Genomic DNA, 17,604 nt, shown 5'->3' on the forward strand with positions numbered 1-17,604 from the left:
TTGGGATATCTCCAAATATTTCGAAGTTAAGCAGTTCTCTTTTAATTAATTGATGGATTGAAGAACTCTACAAGGGAAATTAGAAAATATTTTTAATTGAATGAAAAGGGAAAAAATATCAAAATCTGTAAGATGTAGCTCAAGTGGTGCTTAGAGGAAAATTAATAGCTTTAAATCCTGTGGGGGAAAAAAATCAAGCTCACAGATGCAGAGAACAGATTGGGGTTGGCCAGAGATGGGAGTTGGGGGATGGGCAAAATGGGTGAAGGGAGTCAATATTTAAAAGCTTCCAGTTATAAAATAAATAAGTAATGAGGATGTAATGTACAGCATGGTGACTACAGTTAATAATACCGTATTGCATATTTGAAAGTTGCTAAGAGAGTAGATCTTATCAAGAAAAAAAATTCTGTAACTATGTATGGTGACATATTTTAACTAGATTTATTGTGATCATTTCACAATATATCATTTCACAATATATATAAATATTGAATCATGTTGAACATCTGAAACTAATATAATGTATAATAAGATTTTTAAAATAGAAAAAAAATGTCTACAGAAAAAAGGAGGGTCAATAACATGAGCTTCTACCTTTAGAAACTAAAAAAGAAGAGTAAATAAAAAGCAAGCAGAAGGAAGGAAACAATACAGATTAGAGTAGAAATTAACAAAATACAAAAAAAAATAGAGAAAATCAATAAAGTCAAAAGTTGGTTCATTGAAAAAATTCAACAAAATTGACAAGTCTTTAGGTAGTCTGATCAAGAAAAAAGACACAAATTAACAAGATTAGAAGTGAATGAGGGGGACATAATTATTGACTCTTTAGAAATGAAAAGGACTGGGCGCCTGGGTGGCTCAGTTGGTTAAGCGACTGCCTTCGGCTCAGGTCATGATCCTAGAGTCCTGGGATTGAGTCCTGCATCGGGCTCCCTGCTCAGCAGGGAGTCTGCTTCTTCCTCTCCCGCTCCCCCCTCTTGTGCTCTCTCTCTCTCTCTCTCAAATAAAATCTTTAAAAAAAAAAAAAAAGAAATGAAAAGGACTGGGCGCCTGGGTGGCTCAGTTGGTTAAGCGACTGCCTTCAGCTCAGGTCATGATCCTGGAGGATCCTGGGATTGAGTCCCACATCGGGCTCCCTGCTCAGCAGGGGGTCTGCTTCTCCCTCTGCCCTCTTCCCTCTCGTGCTCTCTGTCTCATTCTCTCTCTCTCAAATAAATAAATAAAACCTTTAAAAAAAAAAATGAAAAGGACTAAGGGTATGTAATAAGAAACTTCATGCCAAGAAATTAGATAATTTAAATGTAATTGACAAATTTCTAGAAAGACACAATTGCCCAACTGACTCAAAAAGAAACAAAAAATCCATATAGATCCATAATAATTAAATTAGTAGCTAAAAATCTTCCTACAAAGAAAAACCCAGGCATAAATGGCTTCATTGGTAAATTCTACCAAGTACTTAAAAGAATACATAATAACTATCTTTCATAAACTTGTTCAGAAAATAAAGGAAAGAATACTTCCCAACTCATCCCATGAAGCCAGTATTACCCTGCTACCAAAGCCAGACAAAGACATTACAAATTTCTGTGTGCAAAAAATTCTATAGAATCCATAAAACAAACAAAACTCACTATTAGAACTAATAGAGTTCAACAAGGCCACAAGATATAAAGTCAATATAAAAAATCAGTTGTATTTCTACAATTTCTACAATTACTCAGTGCTCATCATCAGTGTACTCTTAATCTGCTTCACCTATCTCACCCATACCCCCACCTACTTCCCCTCTGGTAACCATCAGTTTGTTCTCTATAGTTAAGAGTCTGTTTCTTGGTTTGTCCTTTTTTTTCTTTGTTTTGTTTCTTAAATTTCACATATGAGTGAAATCATACAGTATTTGTCTTTCTCTTATTTCACTTAGCATTATACTCTCTAGATCCATCCATGGATCCATCCATTTTTGCAAATGGCAAGATTTCATTCTTTTTTATGGCTGAGTAATATTCCTGTGTGTGTGTGTGTGTGTGTATAGGAGATATATATATATATATATATATATATATATATATATATATATATATATATATATATATCTCTTTATCCACTCATCTATAGATGGACACATGGGTTGCTTCCATATCTTGGCTATTGTAAATAATGCTGCAGTAAACATAGGGGTGCATATATCTTTTTGAATTAGTGTTTTCATAATCTTTGGGTAAATACCCAGTTCCACTTGTCACTTTTATTCAGCATTGTACTGGAGGTTCTAGTCAGTGCAATAAGATAATATAAGGAAATGAAAAGCATCCACATTGGAAAAGACTAAATAAAACTGTCTTCATTCAGATGACATGATGTAAAAAATCCTGAAGAGGTCACACTCTTTCTGCCCCCACAAAATCTGCTAGAACAAAGAAATAACTTCAGGAAGGTCACAGTATATCAGATCAATTTACAAAAATCAATTATAAATGTGGCATGTTTACATAATAGAATATTATCCAGCCAGGGCGCCTGGGTGGCTCAGTTGGTTAGGCGACTGCCTTCGGCTCGGGTCATGATCCTGGAGTCCCGGGATCGAGTCCCACATAGGGCTCCCTGCTCAGCGGGGAGTCTGCTTCTCCCTTTGACCCTCCTCCCTCTCATGCTCTCTGTCTCTCATTGTCTCTCTCACAAATAAATAAAATCTTTAAAAAAAAAAAAAGAATATTATCCAGCCATAAAAAGGAAAGAAGTACTAATACATGCTATACTATGGATGAACCTTAGAAACAGGTTCACTGAAAGAAGCCAAACACAAAAGGCTATGTATTATATGACTCCCATTTATGAGCAATGTCCAGAAGAGCATATCCAGAGACAAAAAGTAGGTTAGTTTTGACTGGGTAGAAAGAGAAATGGAGGTTTCTTTTCAGGGTGATGAAATTTTCTGGGATTAGATACTGGTGATGGTTGCACAATTGTGAATATACTACAAACCACTGGAAATATACCCCAAACCGCTAACTTGCACACTTTAAAAAGATGAATTTCATGGTATATGAATTGTATCTAAATTTAAAAATCTTTCTACACACATTAGTACATGAACAACTCTGAAAATGAAAATAAAAAAATAAATTTAATTCACAATAGAACATAAGGGATAAACTAAAAGCAGCACAAAACTTGTACAAAAGAAGAAAGTTAGAAGACTTACACTATCATATTTCAAAACTTAATAAAATGGTGCTATAATCAAAACAGTGTGGTATTGACATAAGGATAGGCATAATGATCAATGGAACAGAACTGGTAATCCAGAAATAAACCCTTACATTTAGAGTCAATCGATTTTTGACAAAGATGTCAAGGCAATTCAATAGGGAAAGTATCTTTTCCCCATAAATATTGCTGAGACAATTGGATATCCATATGCAAAAAGATGAAATTAGATTCTTAACTCACATCACATAGAAAATTTACTCAAAATTATAAATCTAAATGTAAGAGCAGGGGCGCCTGGGTGGCTCAGTCATTAAGCTTCTGCCTTCGGCTCAGGTCATGATCCCAGGGTCCTGGGATCGAGCCCCGCATCGGGCTCCCTGCTCGGCGGGAAGCCTGCTTCTCCCTCTCCCACTCCCCCTGCTTGTGTTCCCTCTCTCACTGCCTCTCTCTCTCTCTGTCAAATAAATAAATAAAATCTTTAAAAAAAAAATAAATTTAAGAGAAAAACTGTCAATCTTTTAGGAAAAAATATGAGAAAACCTGCAAGACAACAGTACACAGATATGACACACCAAAAGCACAAGCCTAAAAATGGATAAATTTGACTTCATCAAAATTAAAATCTTTTGTGCTTTCAAATATACCATCAAGGGAATGAAAGGATAAGCCACAGATAGGGAGGAAATATTTGCAATAGTACATATACCTGACAAAGGACTTGTATCCAAAACTTAAAAATTCTATATTAAGAAGACAAAGCAGTTGAAAAAAATGGGCGAAAGACTTGAACTCCATGAAAGAAGATATATATATATATATATATATATAACCAAGTAGAATATAGAAAGATGCTCAGTATCATTAATCATCAGAGAAATGCAAATTTAAAACTGTCATGATGCACCACTTCACACTAAAATTGCTAAAACTAAGAAGACTGACAGTACCTACTTTTAGCCAGGTTGTGGAGCAAAATTTAATGCTCACACATTTCTGGTGGTAGTGCTAAGTTGTATGTATATATGTGTGTGTGTATGTAATATATATATATGAATATCATATATGATAAGATATATAAATATGATATATTAGCATTCAATAGTGAAGGCAAAATAAAGACATTTTTTTTATTATGTTATGTTAATCACCATACATTACATCATTAGTTTTTGATGTAGAGTTCCATGATTCATTGTTTGCGTATAACACCCAGTGCTCCATGCAGAACGTGCCCTCTTTAATACCCATCACCAGGCTAACCCATCCCCCCACTCCCCTCCCCTCTAGAACCCTCAGTTTGTTTCTCAGTGGACTTTGAGAAAATATAAACATTTTAAACGTCTGTGGAAAAAGAGTTTCCCATCCATATATATACACTGAGAGAACTATTAAATGATAGATTATACCAAGAAGAAAAGGGCAGAAGAAAGGAATGGGATACACAAAGCACCAGAAAGCAAAGTAATTGGAAAAGCATATTGGTAAATCTAAGTAGTTACTAAAACAGATAACATCTTATGTGTTAAAAAACAACACTAATACTGGGGCGCTCAGTCGTTAAGCATCTGCCTTCAGCTCAGGTCATGATCCCAGGGCCCTGGGATCGAGTCCCACACTGGGCTTTTTGCTCAGCATGGAGCCCGCTTCTCCCTCTCCCACTCCCCCTGCTTGTGTTCCCTCTCTTGCTGTGTCTCTCTGTGTCAAATAAATAAAATCTTAAAAAATATATATATATATATTTAATGAAGTTTTTTTTTTAAGATTTTATTTATTTATTTGACAGAAAGAGAGACAGCGAGAGAGGGAACACAAGCAGGGGGAGTGGGAGAGGGAGAAGCAGACTTCCCGCAGAGCAGGGAGCCCGATGTGGGGCTTGATCCCAGGACCTTGGGATCATGACCTGAGCTGAAGGCAGACGCTTAACAACTGAGCCACCCAGGCACCCCAAACTCCATTAAATATTAAAAAAAAAAAAAAACAAATAAATACTAAAATTCAAGGGGCGCCTGAGTGGCTCAGTCGTTAAGTGTCTGCCTTCGGCTCAAGTCATGATCCCAGGATCCTGGGATTGAGCCCCGCATCAGGCTCCCTGCTCAGCGGGAAGCCTGCTTCTCCCGCTCCCCCTGTTTGTGTTCCCTCTCGCTGTGTCTCTCTCTGTCAAACAAATAAATAAAATCTTTAAAAAAAATAAAATTCGAAATAAAACATGAAAAATACTAGAGGGAAGTTAATGCATATCAAACTCCTTTTTAAAAAATGTATTTTACATAATTGGATTGTCATTCATTGTCAAAGTGATGAAAGATGCCTCAAGCCCCTATATCCCTTTTTGTTCCAGTCAATACTCTAATCCTGTAAACTGAAGTAGGGAGGGTTTCCACTAGAAAAATGGCTTCTTGGGCTGTGTCTAGATCGGTGGCATCAAACTTTTAAAACTGCAACTCATACTAAGACATATAGTTGACATGTAGTTGACACAGACATGTAGTTGACTCACTGTGTGTACGTAAAACAGATGACAAAGTTCCATAAAGTAATAACCTTTATGTGAGTAATACTATTATATTATACAGTCTGTTCTGCTTTATTCTATTTCACTTTTGGGGGGTATTATTTAATAATATTTTATATTGATTTCATGATCCACATGGTCCTAAAGCTTGAAAAAGACTGCTAAGAGTGTTTCCTGAGAAGTCCCAAGTGTTCACCTCTCCTACTTTATTTTATTTTTTTAAAGATTTTATTTATTTATTTGACAGAGAGAGACACAGCAAGAGAGGGAACACAAGCAGGGGGAGTGAGAGAGGGAGAAGCAGGCTTCCCACGGAGCAGGGAGCCCAATGCGGAGCTCAATCCCAGGACCCTGGGATCATGATCTGAGCTGAAGGCAGATGCTTAACGACTGAGCCACCCAGGCACCCCTACCTCTCCTACTTTAAAGATACCTAATACTAAGTCTGAAATTACTCCAAGATAAAAAGTTAAACACAAAAAGATATGGTACCGATTGGTTACTTACTATAAAGACCACTGAGATTCTCAGTTAAGGATAGCTTATTTGATGAATGCTCACTATTATTACTAGCATCATCCTTTCTATCACCCAGCATAGAGGCTCATATTCATCTTCATTAACCAACTCTTTCATCAAATCAGTCATCAAATTCTGTGGATTCTATCCTCATACAACATGGCTCATATCTTTGTTCTCCTTTTTCCCCGTATTTTAAAAAATTGAGATCTGATTGATATAACTTTATATTAGTTTTAGACATACAATATAATAATTTGATATATGTATATATTGTGAAATGATCAAAGTTCTTGCTCTGTTTCAGTGGAAGACAGAAATCCTAAAAAACATTAGACTTTGTTAGAAAAATAAAGAAGTATGGATGCTAAAATTTTAAGTATAACTACAAATAGAATATAAACATAATGAATAACTTCCAAATTAATAGGGAAAATAAGGAAAACAGTGTAACAGAAGGAAAAGAGAATAAAAAACGCAAGAAAAAGAAGGATAATACAAACACAAAATAAATGATAGAAGTAAGTCCAAATATTGCACATTACAATAAGTAAAAGTGGATAAAATTTACCTATTAATAAAAGACAGAAACTCTGAAATTGGATTTTAAAGTTCCAGCTACATGCTATTTAAATAAATGTGTCAAAGACAGAATGACACCCAAATGTTGAAAATAAAGGAATGGAAAGAGTTATAACAGGCAAATACCAAGAAGAAGAAGAACAGTATTTAAGTAGATAAATATTTAATAGAAAAAAAAAAAGACAAATTAGTGAAACAGGCTCCTAACTATTGAGAACAAAAATGGTTACCAAAGGGGAGGTGGCTGGGGGATGGGTGAAAGAGTAATGGAGATTAAGGACTGCACTTGTCATGATGAGCACAGGGTGATGTATGGAATTGTTGAATCACTGTATTGTATACCTGAAACTAATATAGCACTGTTGTTAACTATACTGGAGTTAAAAAAAAAAAAAAAAAAGATATCTTGCGAAGAGATTGTGCTTAGTCACTTCTTTCTCAACATTATCCCATTCTCATCGCTAATAACAAACTTTGACCCTCCGTGAAAAAAAAAATAACAAATTTCACTGAGACTAGTAAAATCCCATTATACCCCCAGGAGCTTGAAAACAGTAAGAAATTTTTAGGAAGATTATTTGTGTTGAGTCTTGTGAAAATAAATAAATGCCATTAAACATGGAGTTGGGAAGCCCTAAAAGGAGATCTCTCACACACTACCTTCCTCCATAAGAAGCCGTAACTCACATTCCCCAACAGGAAGAAGCCTACTTTATATACCCTAACAGAAGGAAGGAAGAATTTCTTCCTACCCAGCAACAGCCCAGCCCATGAGAGAAACCACCACACTCAACCAATGAGAAGCCATAACAGCCCCTTCTAGCTTCCTCCTTTCACCTATAAAAGTAAGCCCCTTTCCTCTTTTCTGGACTTGCCTATGGTTCACCATAAGTTTGCTTGTCCCCAGTTCCACTTCTCTGCTATTCCCAAATAAGCTCATTTTGCTTGTAAAATAGCTGACTCTTGTTCTTTTTAAGGTCAACAGTCTTTAAAGTTAAACTTCGTATCTATTTAGCAAACCTTTTTTAATTGGGTAGAAGTTGATTTTCATTCTTGGAGTGAAAATACAGATTTCTTATACTTTTAAAAAAGATTTAACTTTTCGGGTGCCTGGGTGGCTCAGTTGGTTGGGCGACTGCCTTTGGCTCAGGTCATGATCCCGGAGTCCTGGGATCAAGTCCCACATTGGGCTTCTGGCTCAGCGGGAAGTCTGCTTCTCCCTCTGACCCTCTCCCCTCTAATGCTGTTTCTCTCTCTCTCTCTCTCAAATAAATAAATAATCTTAAAAAAAATTAAAAAATGAAAAAGATTTAACTTTTCTTCCACCAGAATATAAAAGGGTGCATAAATACAGATGAAGTAGAGGGTAAGCAGAAAATCAGATAATATGATCAGATTTACATTTTATAGCCATCCCTATGGCTGCTGCTAAGAATTATAGAGGGCAGGGACATAACCTAAACTGTCAACTGAAAAATACAGACTATAAAGTAATACATATACACTTGGCCCTTGAACAACATAGGTTTGAACTGTGAGGGTCCACTTTTATGTGGATTTTTTTCAATACAGTACAGTACTATAAATGTATTTTCTTTTATGATTTTCTTAATAACCTTTTCTTTAGCTTACTTTATTATAAGAATAAAGTATGTAATACATATATAAAATATGGGATATTGGTAAAGCTTCCAATCACCAGTAGACTATCAGTAGTTAGGTTTTTGGAGGCTCAAATGTTATATATGGATTTTTGACTGTGTGTGTGGGGGGAGATGGTGGTCAGCACCCCTAAGCCTCATGTTGTTCAAGAGTCAAATGTATAGGATTGACTGTCTATCTTCAGCTCTAAAAAAATACTGGAACCAAGCAATTATACTAAAATTAGCAATCATTATATTTGGTAGAATTATTGGTAATTTTAATTTTTTCTTCATACTTTACTGGATCTTTCAAAATGATTACAATAAACATAGTATTTTTATGATGAAGAAAATGTTACTTTAAAAAAAGTAGGTATTTCTATAAATTTTTTTAAATAGGAATAGAAAGGAAATCTGAATAGTATAAGACATAAAAATTCACTAACTTTTCTTTCATGGAAATTCAGCAGTATTTCAAATGGATTAAATATTGAAAACAAAATTTGATTGCTTTCAACCTTTATGATTTTAAAAGGTCACCTAAATATTTTGGTGTGGTATTTTCTTCTAGGAACTTGATCAAAATGCCACTGAAAAAGTCCAGGCAATGTTCACAGCCATTGATGAGCTCCTGTATGAGCAGAAGTTGAGTGTGCATACTACGAGTCTACAAGAAGAGTGCCAACAATGGACATGTAGCTTTCCTCACCTCAGGTACTGAAGCCCTGTGGTTGGCTTGTATTCATGGCTGACACTAAGACTTGAAAAGCAGATATCCAAAAAAGCTTCTATTCTGAAATCTTTATAGGCTTGGTTTTAATGAATGTAAATAAGGCCACATGGGGTACAGACTCAGTTGAGAGAAAATTCAAGTTGAGGGAAGTTTCTTGGAGTTTTCATAACTACCACTATGTTGTCCTAATTGAGTAAAACAATTTCTATTCCAGTAGCTGAGATCTGTGTACTGTAGCTGTACAAACAGCTCTTCTTTTGAGCAAGAGGGTCAGAAAATGTATTTGTTTACACTGTTGTCTACAAGAAAATTCTTATGTATACTTGAAAGCAGACATAAGCTGTTAGGAAACTTTCCCCAGAAACCACATTACTGTACTTACGACTTAAAATTTATACTTAAAATTTATGAAGTATCATGTTCTTAAGAATATAATTCATACTTTTCACTAATTTGGCCTGGCTTTCATCCATTTTGGCAGATTTAATGAAGATTATTATAGAGGATGGAGGGAAAATTACAAATGTTTGCTCAGTTTCCTTGGATTTTTTTCAACAGTGGGAGGCTATAGTTTTATCTTTTCCATCTCCATTCTTTGGAAGAGAGCTATACCTCTAATAAGACTCTGGATTCACATTTTCTCTCAAGAATTATTCTTAATCAGTATCAGACTAAGTACGTACTGGACTTTTATATAGAGCCAGCAAATTTGTTCTAAAATACCTACATTTTGTATGAATGACAGGTGAAGGTGCTTAATTGTCTCTTTATGTTGTTCATTTTGAAGGATTCTGGGTAGGCAAATAATCACTCCAAGTGAAAGTTATGGGCTGTATCCTAGATCCCCTTCTGTTGTTTCAGCTTCACATGAGGCAACACTTTCTCAAGAAAGAGATTCTACTATGTAAGTATTTCTAATATGTAAGTATTTATGTATCCAAATGTGCAAGTGTTATATTCTGCCAGTTATACTAGGGGATTAAAAAATTTTTTACTTGTTGGTATTTAATAAAGCACAGAAAATTCTGTTAAGATTGACTATAGTTTTTGTACATATAAGAATTTTGTTATATAATTTTTTGTTCGAAAAGTAGTAAGATATTCCCTAGGGTTTAAGGATATTTTTGTTATTTTGTTATTTGATATTTTGTTATTCAGATCCATCTCTATCTCTGTATTTATATATATATATATAATATATATAATTTAAAATATATATATATAAAATTATATATATAAATTTATGTATATAAATTATATATATATTTTATATATATATATATAAATACAGGCACTTCCTTCTTGAAATAAAGTGTAGATAGACTGGGTTAAAAAAATTTAGGGGTCTGAGAAACACACTTTAACGATTTTTTTTTTTTTAAAGATTTTATTTATTTATTTGACAGACAGAGACAGAGAGAGAAGGAACACAAGCAGCAAGGGTGGGAGAGGGAGAAGCAGGCTTCCCACCAAGCAGGGAGCCCGATGCGGGGCTTGATCCCAGGACCCTGGGATCATGACCGGAGCCGAAGGCAGACGCTTAACGACTGAGCCACCCAGGCGCCCCATTTTAACGATTTTTTGAGGGATGCCTGGGTGGCTCAGTCGGTTAAGCATCTGCCTTCGGCTCCGGTCATGATCCCAGGGCCCTGGGATCAAGTCCTGCACCGGGCTCCTTGCTCTGTGGGGAGCCTGCTTCTCACTCTGCCTGCCACTCCCCCTCCTTGTGCTAGTGCTCTCTCTCTCTCTGACAAATAAATAAATAAAATCTTAAAAAAATAAAGATTTTTTGAAAAAATTTTGAAAAGTGATTTCTTAAACATAATATTAATTACAACTTAATTTCTTTACAGAAATTAAAGTGCTATTAGTTTATTAGCCTAAATTGGGTAATCAGTATATTATTTAAAATAGCTAATTCTTTTGAATACCTCCTCAAACTCTTTAAACAACAGCAAAATAAACCTAAATAGGATTATTCCACTTTCTTACATTATACACAAAAATAAATTCAAAATAGATTAAAGGGGGCACCTGGGTGGCTCATCGGTTGAGCCTTTGGCTGCGGTCAATATCCCAGAGTCCTGGGATTAAGCCCAGAGGGAGAGGGAGAGGCAGACTCCCCACTGAGCAGGGAGCCTGATGCGGGGCTCGATCCCAGGGCCCTGGGATCATAACCCGAGCCGAAGGCCGACGCTCAACTGACTGAGCCACCCAGGCGCCCAAAGGGGAACCCTCTTGCACCGTTGGTGGGAATGCAAACTGGAGCAGCCACCCTGGAAAACAGTATGCAGTTTCCTTAAAAAGTTAAAAATAGAACTATCCTATGATCTAGCAATCATACTACTAAGTATTTACCCAAAGAATACAAAACTACTAATTGAAAGGGATACATGCACCCTGATGCTTATAGCAACATTATCTATAATAGCCAACTTATGGAAACAGCCCAAGTGTCCATCAACTGATGAATGGCTAAGGAAGATGTGGTACACACACACACACACACACACACACACACATACACGCACACTGGAATATTACTCAACCATAAAAAGGAATGAAATCTTGCCATGGATGGATCTAGAGAGTATAATGTTGAGTGAACTAAGAAAAAGACAAATACCATATGATTTCACTCATATGTGGAATTTAAAAAACAAAACAAAACAAAGAGAAACAATCTCTTAACTATAAAGAACAAACTGATGGTTACCAAAGGGTAGTTGGTGGGGGATGGGTGAAATAGGTGATAGGGATTAAGGAGTGCTTTTGTGATGAGCACCAGGTGACGTATGGAAGTGTTGAATCACTATACTGTACTTCTGAAACTAATATCACACTGTATGTTAACTAACTGGAATTTAAATAAAAACATTTTTTAAAAACCTAAATAGGATTATTTCAAAACTTATGTTTACCCTTAAATCTATTGTAAAACATCATTGTTTTAATTTTGTTGTTGTTGTTATTCCTCATTTTTTTCCCAAGACTGTAGTTTTACTTATTTGAATCACCTTCTAAGAGTTTTAGTAGCAGTAGTTTTGATGCCTTTTTGGACTTGGAGTCATTTCAAAAGACCACAAAGTAAAACATTACTGCATTGGGCCAGTTATGATTACAGGACCTGGGTTATCAACTAAATAAGTCAGAGAATGGGATTTGTTTACTTTTCTCAAAGGATTTAAATTCAAGTTTCTTATCACTAGGCTGAGCTTTCTTTTTAAATTTAAACTTCATGTATTACATCAATAAGCCTTTTTAAGTTTACTCTTTTTATATAACTTCCAGATTTTTACAAACTAATGTCTTCCACAGAAATGACACATTCTTTAATTCTTACTGACCAAAATTACATAACCCATGTCATGTCATTAATATATTTACCTGATGTAGGATAAAATTTATATATGCCTTATTATTTTATAAGTAGTAGTTCCACTTAGACACTCATCTCCAAGGAAATAAGTAATCAAGCCTGAGCAATTTAGCCCCTCTTTTTTTAGGATATCTGACTAAATCTTTCTGCAACATACTGTAAACTTCCTTTCTTTCCTTTCCACTTGCTACCCCACTCCTGATAAGCCCTTCTTGTTTTTGGATTTGCTTTTCTGGACTATTTGCTTACAGTTTTCAATTATTACTTTCATTTACGATACAGATGAACATCTATCTATACTTCATACACAGACATATACCTAGATGAAACAAATTATCCAGCTTTATTAGCATACCACTGCTTATGGAAAGCAATAACAAATATAATCCATGATATTTACTTTCATATAACCACTACTTTGTCCATATGTGTTATTTTCTTGAGTACCATTTGAACTCAGAGCATTTGGCTCAGTCGGTTAAGCGTCTGCCTTCGGCTCAGGTCATGATCCCAGGGTCCTGGGATCGAGTCCTGCATTGGGCTCCCTGCTCTACGGGGAGCCTGCTTCTCCCTCTGCCTCTGCCTCTCTCTCTCTCTCATGAGTAAATAAATAAAATCTTTAAAAAAATAAAATAAAATAAATAAAAATATTTATATATTTTAATTAATCATAATTATTATTGATGCTCAAATTGTTACAACTTGGCCATGTCAAGCTAGTTCCTTTGTTTTTGTTTTGACTGTATCCTTGCCTTGTGGTTACAGCAGGATGTTCCAGGCCCATCTTTAATTTTTTCTTCAAGACAAAGAATGAGCTGAAATTTAAGGAGAACTGTTTCTGTTGAGAGGCTAATCCTTGAAAATTTGGGTAGTGAAGGTCTGTAACTTGGTGCTGCTGCTATTTTACCACTTTTTGCTGTAGGAGGTATGGAAAAATGTGATATGAATTAATTTTGATTTTTTTTTCAGTTTAACAAATCAATTTACCATAAAATTAGGTTTATAAATGACTGAGACTTTCTACAAAAATATTTCAAATTATATCCATTCTTGCCATTCAACATTATATCAGATTTTCCTTTTAAGATTAAGGGTTGATTGTGGTGCCTGGGTGGCTCAGTCAGTTAAGCGTCTGCCTTTGGCTTAGGTCATGGTCCCAGGGTCCTGGGATCAAGCCCCGCTTCGGGCTCCCTGCTCAGTGGGGAGTCTGCTTCTCCCTCTCCCTCTGCCTCTCCTCTTTGCTCTCTCTCTCTCTCAAATAAATAAAATTTTTAAAAATCTTTAAAAAAAAATAAGGGTTGATCCTTTCTGTCTCCCTCTTAAAAATTTTCAATAGCTTCCCACTGAATTTAAGATAAAAATGTAAAATTATATCATAAGCTGACTTAAGCCTATATCTCTATCACTGTCTTCTGTCATTCTCTCTCTTATTCATTAATCCTCCCAACTGGCTTTCTTTAAGGTGTCAAATGTACTAAAACAGGTATTTGGTCCAGTTTCTATTCTTGAGTTCTTGGGCCAGAGAAGAGTGGTACAATAAAAAAGACAAAAATACAGTATTTTCTTCTTTGTATTTCTTAACACGTAGCACAGTGATTACAACATGGTTAGCATTCAATGTTTTTTGGTTTTTTTTTAAGATTTTATTTATTTGACAGAGAGATAGAGCACAAGTAGGCAGAGCAGGAGGCAGAGGCAGAAGGAGAAGGGAGACTCCCCGCTGAGCAGGGGAGCCCACGCGTGACTCGATCCCAGGACCCTGGATCATGACCTGAGCCGAAGGCAGACGCTTAACGGACTGAGCCACCCAGGCGCCTGTATGCAATGTTTTTTTTACTAAATTAAAGCATAACATATTTATATGATACCAAATGATATGAAAATGAATTAATGTATACATTGATATTATGGTTGCAAAACAATGTTATCAATCAAAACAAATATTGGTGTCTAGGCCAAAATGGAATTCCAGGAGCATAAAATAATAGAAGATGGTGGCAGCATAAGGAGAAAACACAGGCAAAAAAGGACCATGACACATAAGGAGCATAAAATAATAGAAGATGGTGGCAGCATAAGGAGAAAACACAGACAAAAAAGGACATTTCCACTTGAAAAAAATTATGCACTTTACTGTTTCAACTTAGCATAAAGAGCTGTCTACCTTTAGTTTAAATACGTATCTCAGCAAAAATTAGCTAACTATAATACCTACTAAGATGTTAAAGTGTATGACTATATGCAGAATTATAATCCTTGAACACCACTAAAGGAGTAGAGAGCACAGAATAGAGAAACCTTTGTGTAAATGACTAAATGACTTTCAACAAGTGTGCCAAGACTACACAATGGGGAAAGGACACTCTTCAACAAATGGTGCTGGGGGTGCACCTGGGTGGCTCAGTCGTTAAGCATCAGCCTTTGGCTCAGGTCATGATCTCAGGGTCCTGGGATCGAGCCCCGCATCGGGCTCCCTGCTCAGCAGGAAGCCTGCTTCTCCCTCTCCACTCCCCCTGCTTGTGTTCCCTCTCTCACTGTGTCTCTCTCTGTCAAATAAATAAAATCTTAAAAAAAAAAATGTGAATTGTGTAAGACTGTTGAATCACAGACCTGTACCTCTGAAACAAATAATACATTATATGTTAAGAAAAAAGAAGAAGATAGTAGGAAGGGAAAAATAAAGGGGGGAAATCAGAGGGGGAGACGAACCATGAAAGACTATGGACTCTGAGAAACAAACTGAGGGTTCTAGAGGGGAGAGGGTGGGGGATGGGTTAGCCTGGTGATGGGTATTGAGGAGGGCACATTCTGCATGGAGCACTGGGTGTTATACGCAAACAATGAATCATGGAACACTGCATCAAAAACTAATGATGTAATGTATGGTGATTAACATAATAAAAAAATAAAAATTAAATTTAAAAAAATGGTGCTGGGAAAACTAGGTACCCAGATACAAAAGAATGAATTTGGAACCTTACCTTGCACCATATATAGAAATTAACTCAAAGCAGATTAAAGACCTAAATGTAAGACCTAAGACTATACAACCCCTAGAATAAAACAGGGGAAAAGCTTCAGGACATTGGATTTGGCAATGATTTATTGGATATGACACTAAAAGCATAGGCAACAAGGGCAAAAATAAACAAATGGGACTATATCAAACTTAAAAATTTTTGAGCATCAAAAGAAACAGTCAATACACTGAAAAGACAACCTGTGGAATGGAGGAGAATATTTGCAAATCACATATCTGATAAGGGGTTAATATCCAGGATATAAAGGGAACTTCTGCAACTCCACAACAACAAAAGAACCCAGTTAAAAAATGAACAAAGGACTAGAATACACAATTCTGCAAAGATACATATATGGTCAACAAGCATATTATGTAAAGATGCTCAATATCACTAATCATAAGAAAAATGCAAATCAAAACCACAATGAGGTATCACCTCACATCCATCAGGATGGCCACTATCAACAGAGCAGAAAATAATAAGTATTGGCAAAGATGCAGAGAAACTGGAACCTCTGTGCACTTTTAGTGGAAATGTAAAATGGTGTGGACACTGTGAAAAACAGTATGGGAGTTGCTTAAAAGATTAAAAATAGAATTATCATGTGATCCAGCAATCCCACTCCCAGCTATATATATCCCCTCCCCAAAAAAAGGCAGGATCTGAAAGAGATATTTGCATATCCATGTTCACTGCACCATTATTCACAATAGACAGGATATCTGGAAACAACCCAAATGTCTATCAACAGATGAATGGCTAAAGAAAATGTGATATGTATGTGCAATAAAATAGTATGTAGCTGTAAAAGGAAGGAAATCCTGTTACATGCTACCATATGGATGAACCTCAAAGACATTATGCTAAGTAAAATAAGCCAGTCACAAAAGGACAATCACAGTATGATTCCACTCACATCACGTATCTAGAGTTGTCAAAATCATAAAAAGTAGAAAGGTGATTGCCAGGAGCAGGGGAGGGGATTAGTATTTAATGGTTATTAGAGTTTCAGTTTTTCAAGATAAAAAAGTTCTTGAAGGGCGCCTGGGTGGCTCAGTGGGTTAAGCATCTGCCTTCGGCTCTGGTAATGATCCCAGGGTCCTGGGATCGAGTCCCGCCACCGGCTCCCTGCTTGGCAGAGAGCCTGCTTCTCCCTCTCCCTCTGCTGCTCCCCCTGCTTGTACTCTCTCTGTCAAATAAGTAAATAAAATCTTAAAAAAAAAAGTTCTTGAAATCTGCTACACAATAATAATGTGAATATACTTAACACTACTGAACTATACAGTTTAAAATGGTTACAATGGAAAATTTAATGTTATATTTTTTACCACAATTTATAAAAATCATTAAGGTGGTATGGTATGGCTGCTGTTTGTCCTAAGCCTACCTCCTTTGTATCACTCACTATAAATTATAGCCTTTGTTTTCATTTTATTTGATTTCTTTTTTACAACTATCCTAAATGCAAGGGCCAGTTAAGCTCATTACAAATCAGATTTTTTTTTAGACATAAAGAGTTTTCTGAAGCTCTCCAAAGCCATGGAGGTATTTCAGTTCTACTGGCAAGTTCATCCAGTCTTGTTTCCTTTCCAGTATATCGTTATGTTTTCTTCTTTTTGGCATCATGAAACCACACCTTCATGTAAATTTCCTCTAGTTCAGTCCTTTCTCGAGTTCCACTGGATAATAAGGTTGGCCTGAAATGGAGTTGAGAGTGGCTAATTGTACTTTTCAGAGCCTAGTCAGGAAGGAGCTCTTGGCCACTTGTTCCTCTCAACCACCTTTGAGGGTCTTGCAGTGATTACCTCCATGAAGGCTTAGATCTGGATGGACTGGTTCCAAATTAAACTCTTTGTTTAAAACACCTAGCAAAGTCATTTTATCCTCTATGCACGTGGGAGAAGAATAAAGTGCCATGATTTTTTTCCTCTCACAAGAAAACATCTCAATACATGCAATACATGTATTTAAAAAAATACAGTTATTTTTTTACT

At 36.0% G+C, this 17,604-nt stretch overlaps 2 protein-coding genes across 7 annotated transcripts in view; one reads left to right on the forward strand and one right to left on the reverse strand.

Moving 5' to 3' along the window:
• Positions 1–17,604, forward strand: part of FAM149B1 (family with sequence similarity 149 member B1) — an 81,591-nt gene that overhangs the window by 19,445 nt on the left and 44,542 nt on the right. For 5 of the 6 annotated variants that reach the window (XM_045878055.3, XM_064594828.1, XM_045878056.3 and 2 more), the window contains exons 4-5: positions 9,047–9,189; positions 9,996–10,112. In XM_045878055.3, the coding sequence (XP_045734011.1) occupies positions 9,047–9,189; positions 9,996–10,112 (260 nt within the window). Of the gene's footprint in view, positions 1–6,109; positions 7,678–9,046; positions 9,190–9,995; positions 10,113–17,604 lie in introns of those variants that run through there. The other variant, XM_045878059.3, reaches the window with a different exon arrangement.
• Positions 1–17,604, reverse strand: part of DNAJC9 (DnaJ heat shock protein family (Hsp40) member C9) — an 83,061-nt gene that overhangs the window by 15,188 nt on the left and 50,269 nt on the right. The window lies entirely within an intron of this gene.

The sequence above is a fragment of the Mirounga angustirostris genome, unplaced genomic scaffold (assembly GCF_029215605.1).
Source record: "Mirounga angustirostris isolate CCGP_5_RB_7025 unplaced genomic scaffold, mMirAng1.0.hap1 SCAF_6, whole genome shotgun sequence".
Lineage (NCBI taxonomy): Eukaryota > Metazoa > Chordata > Mammalia > Carnivora > Phocidae > Mirounga > Mirounga angustirostris.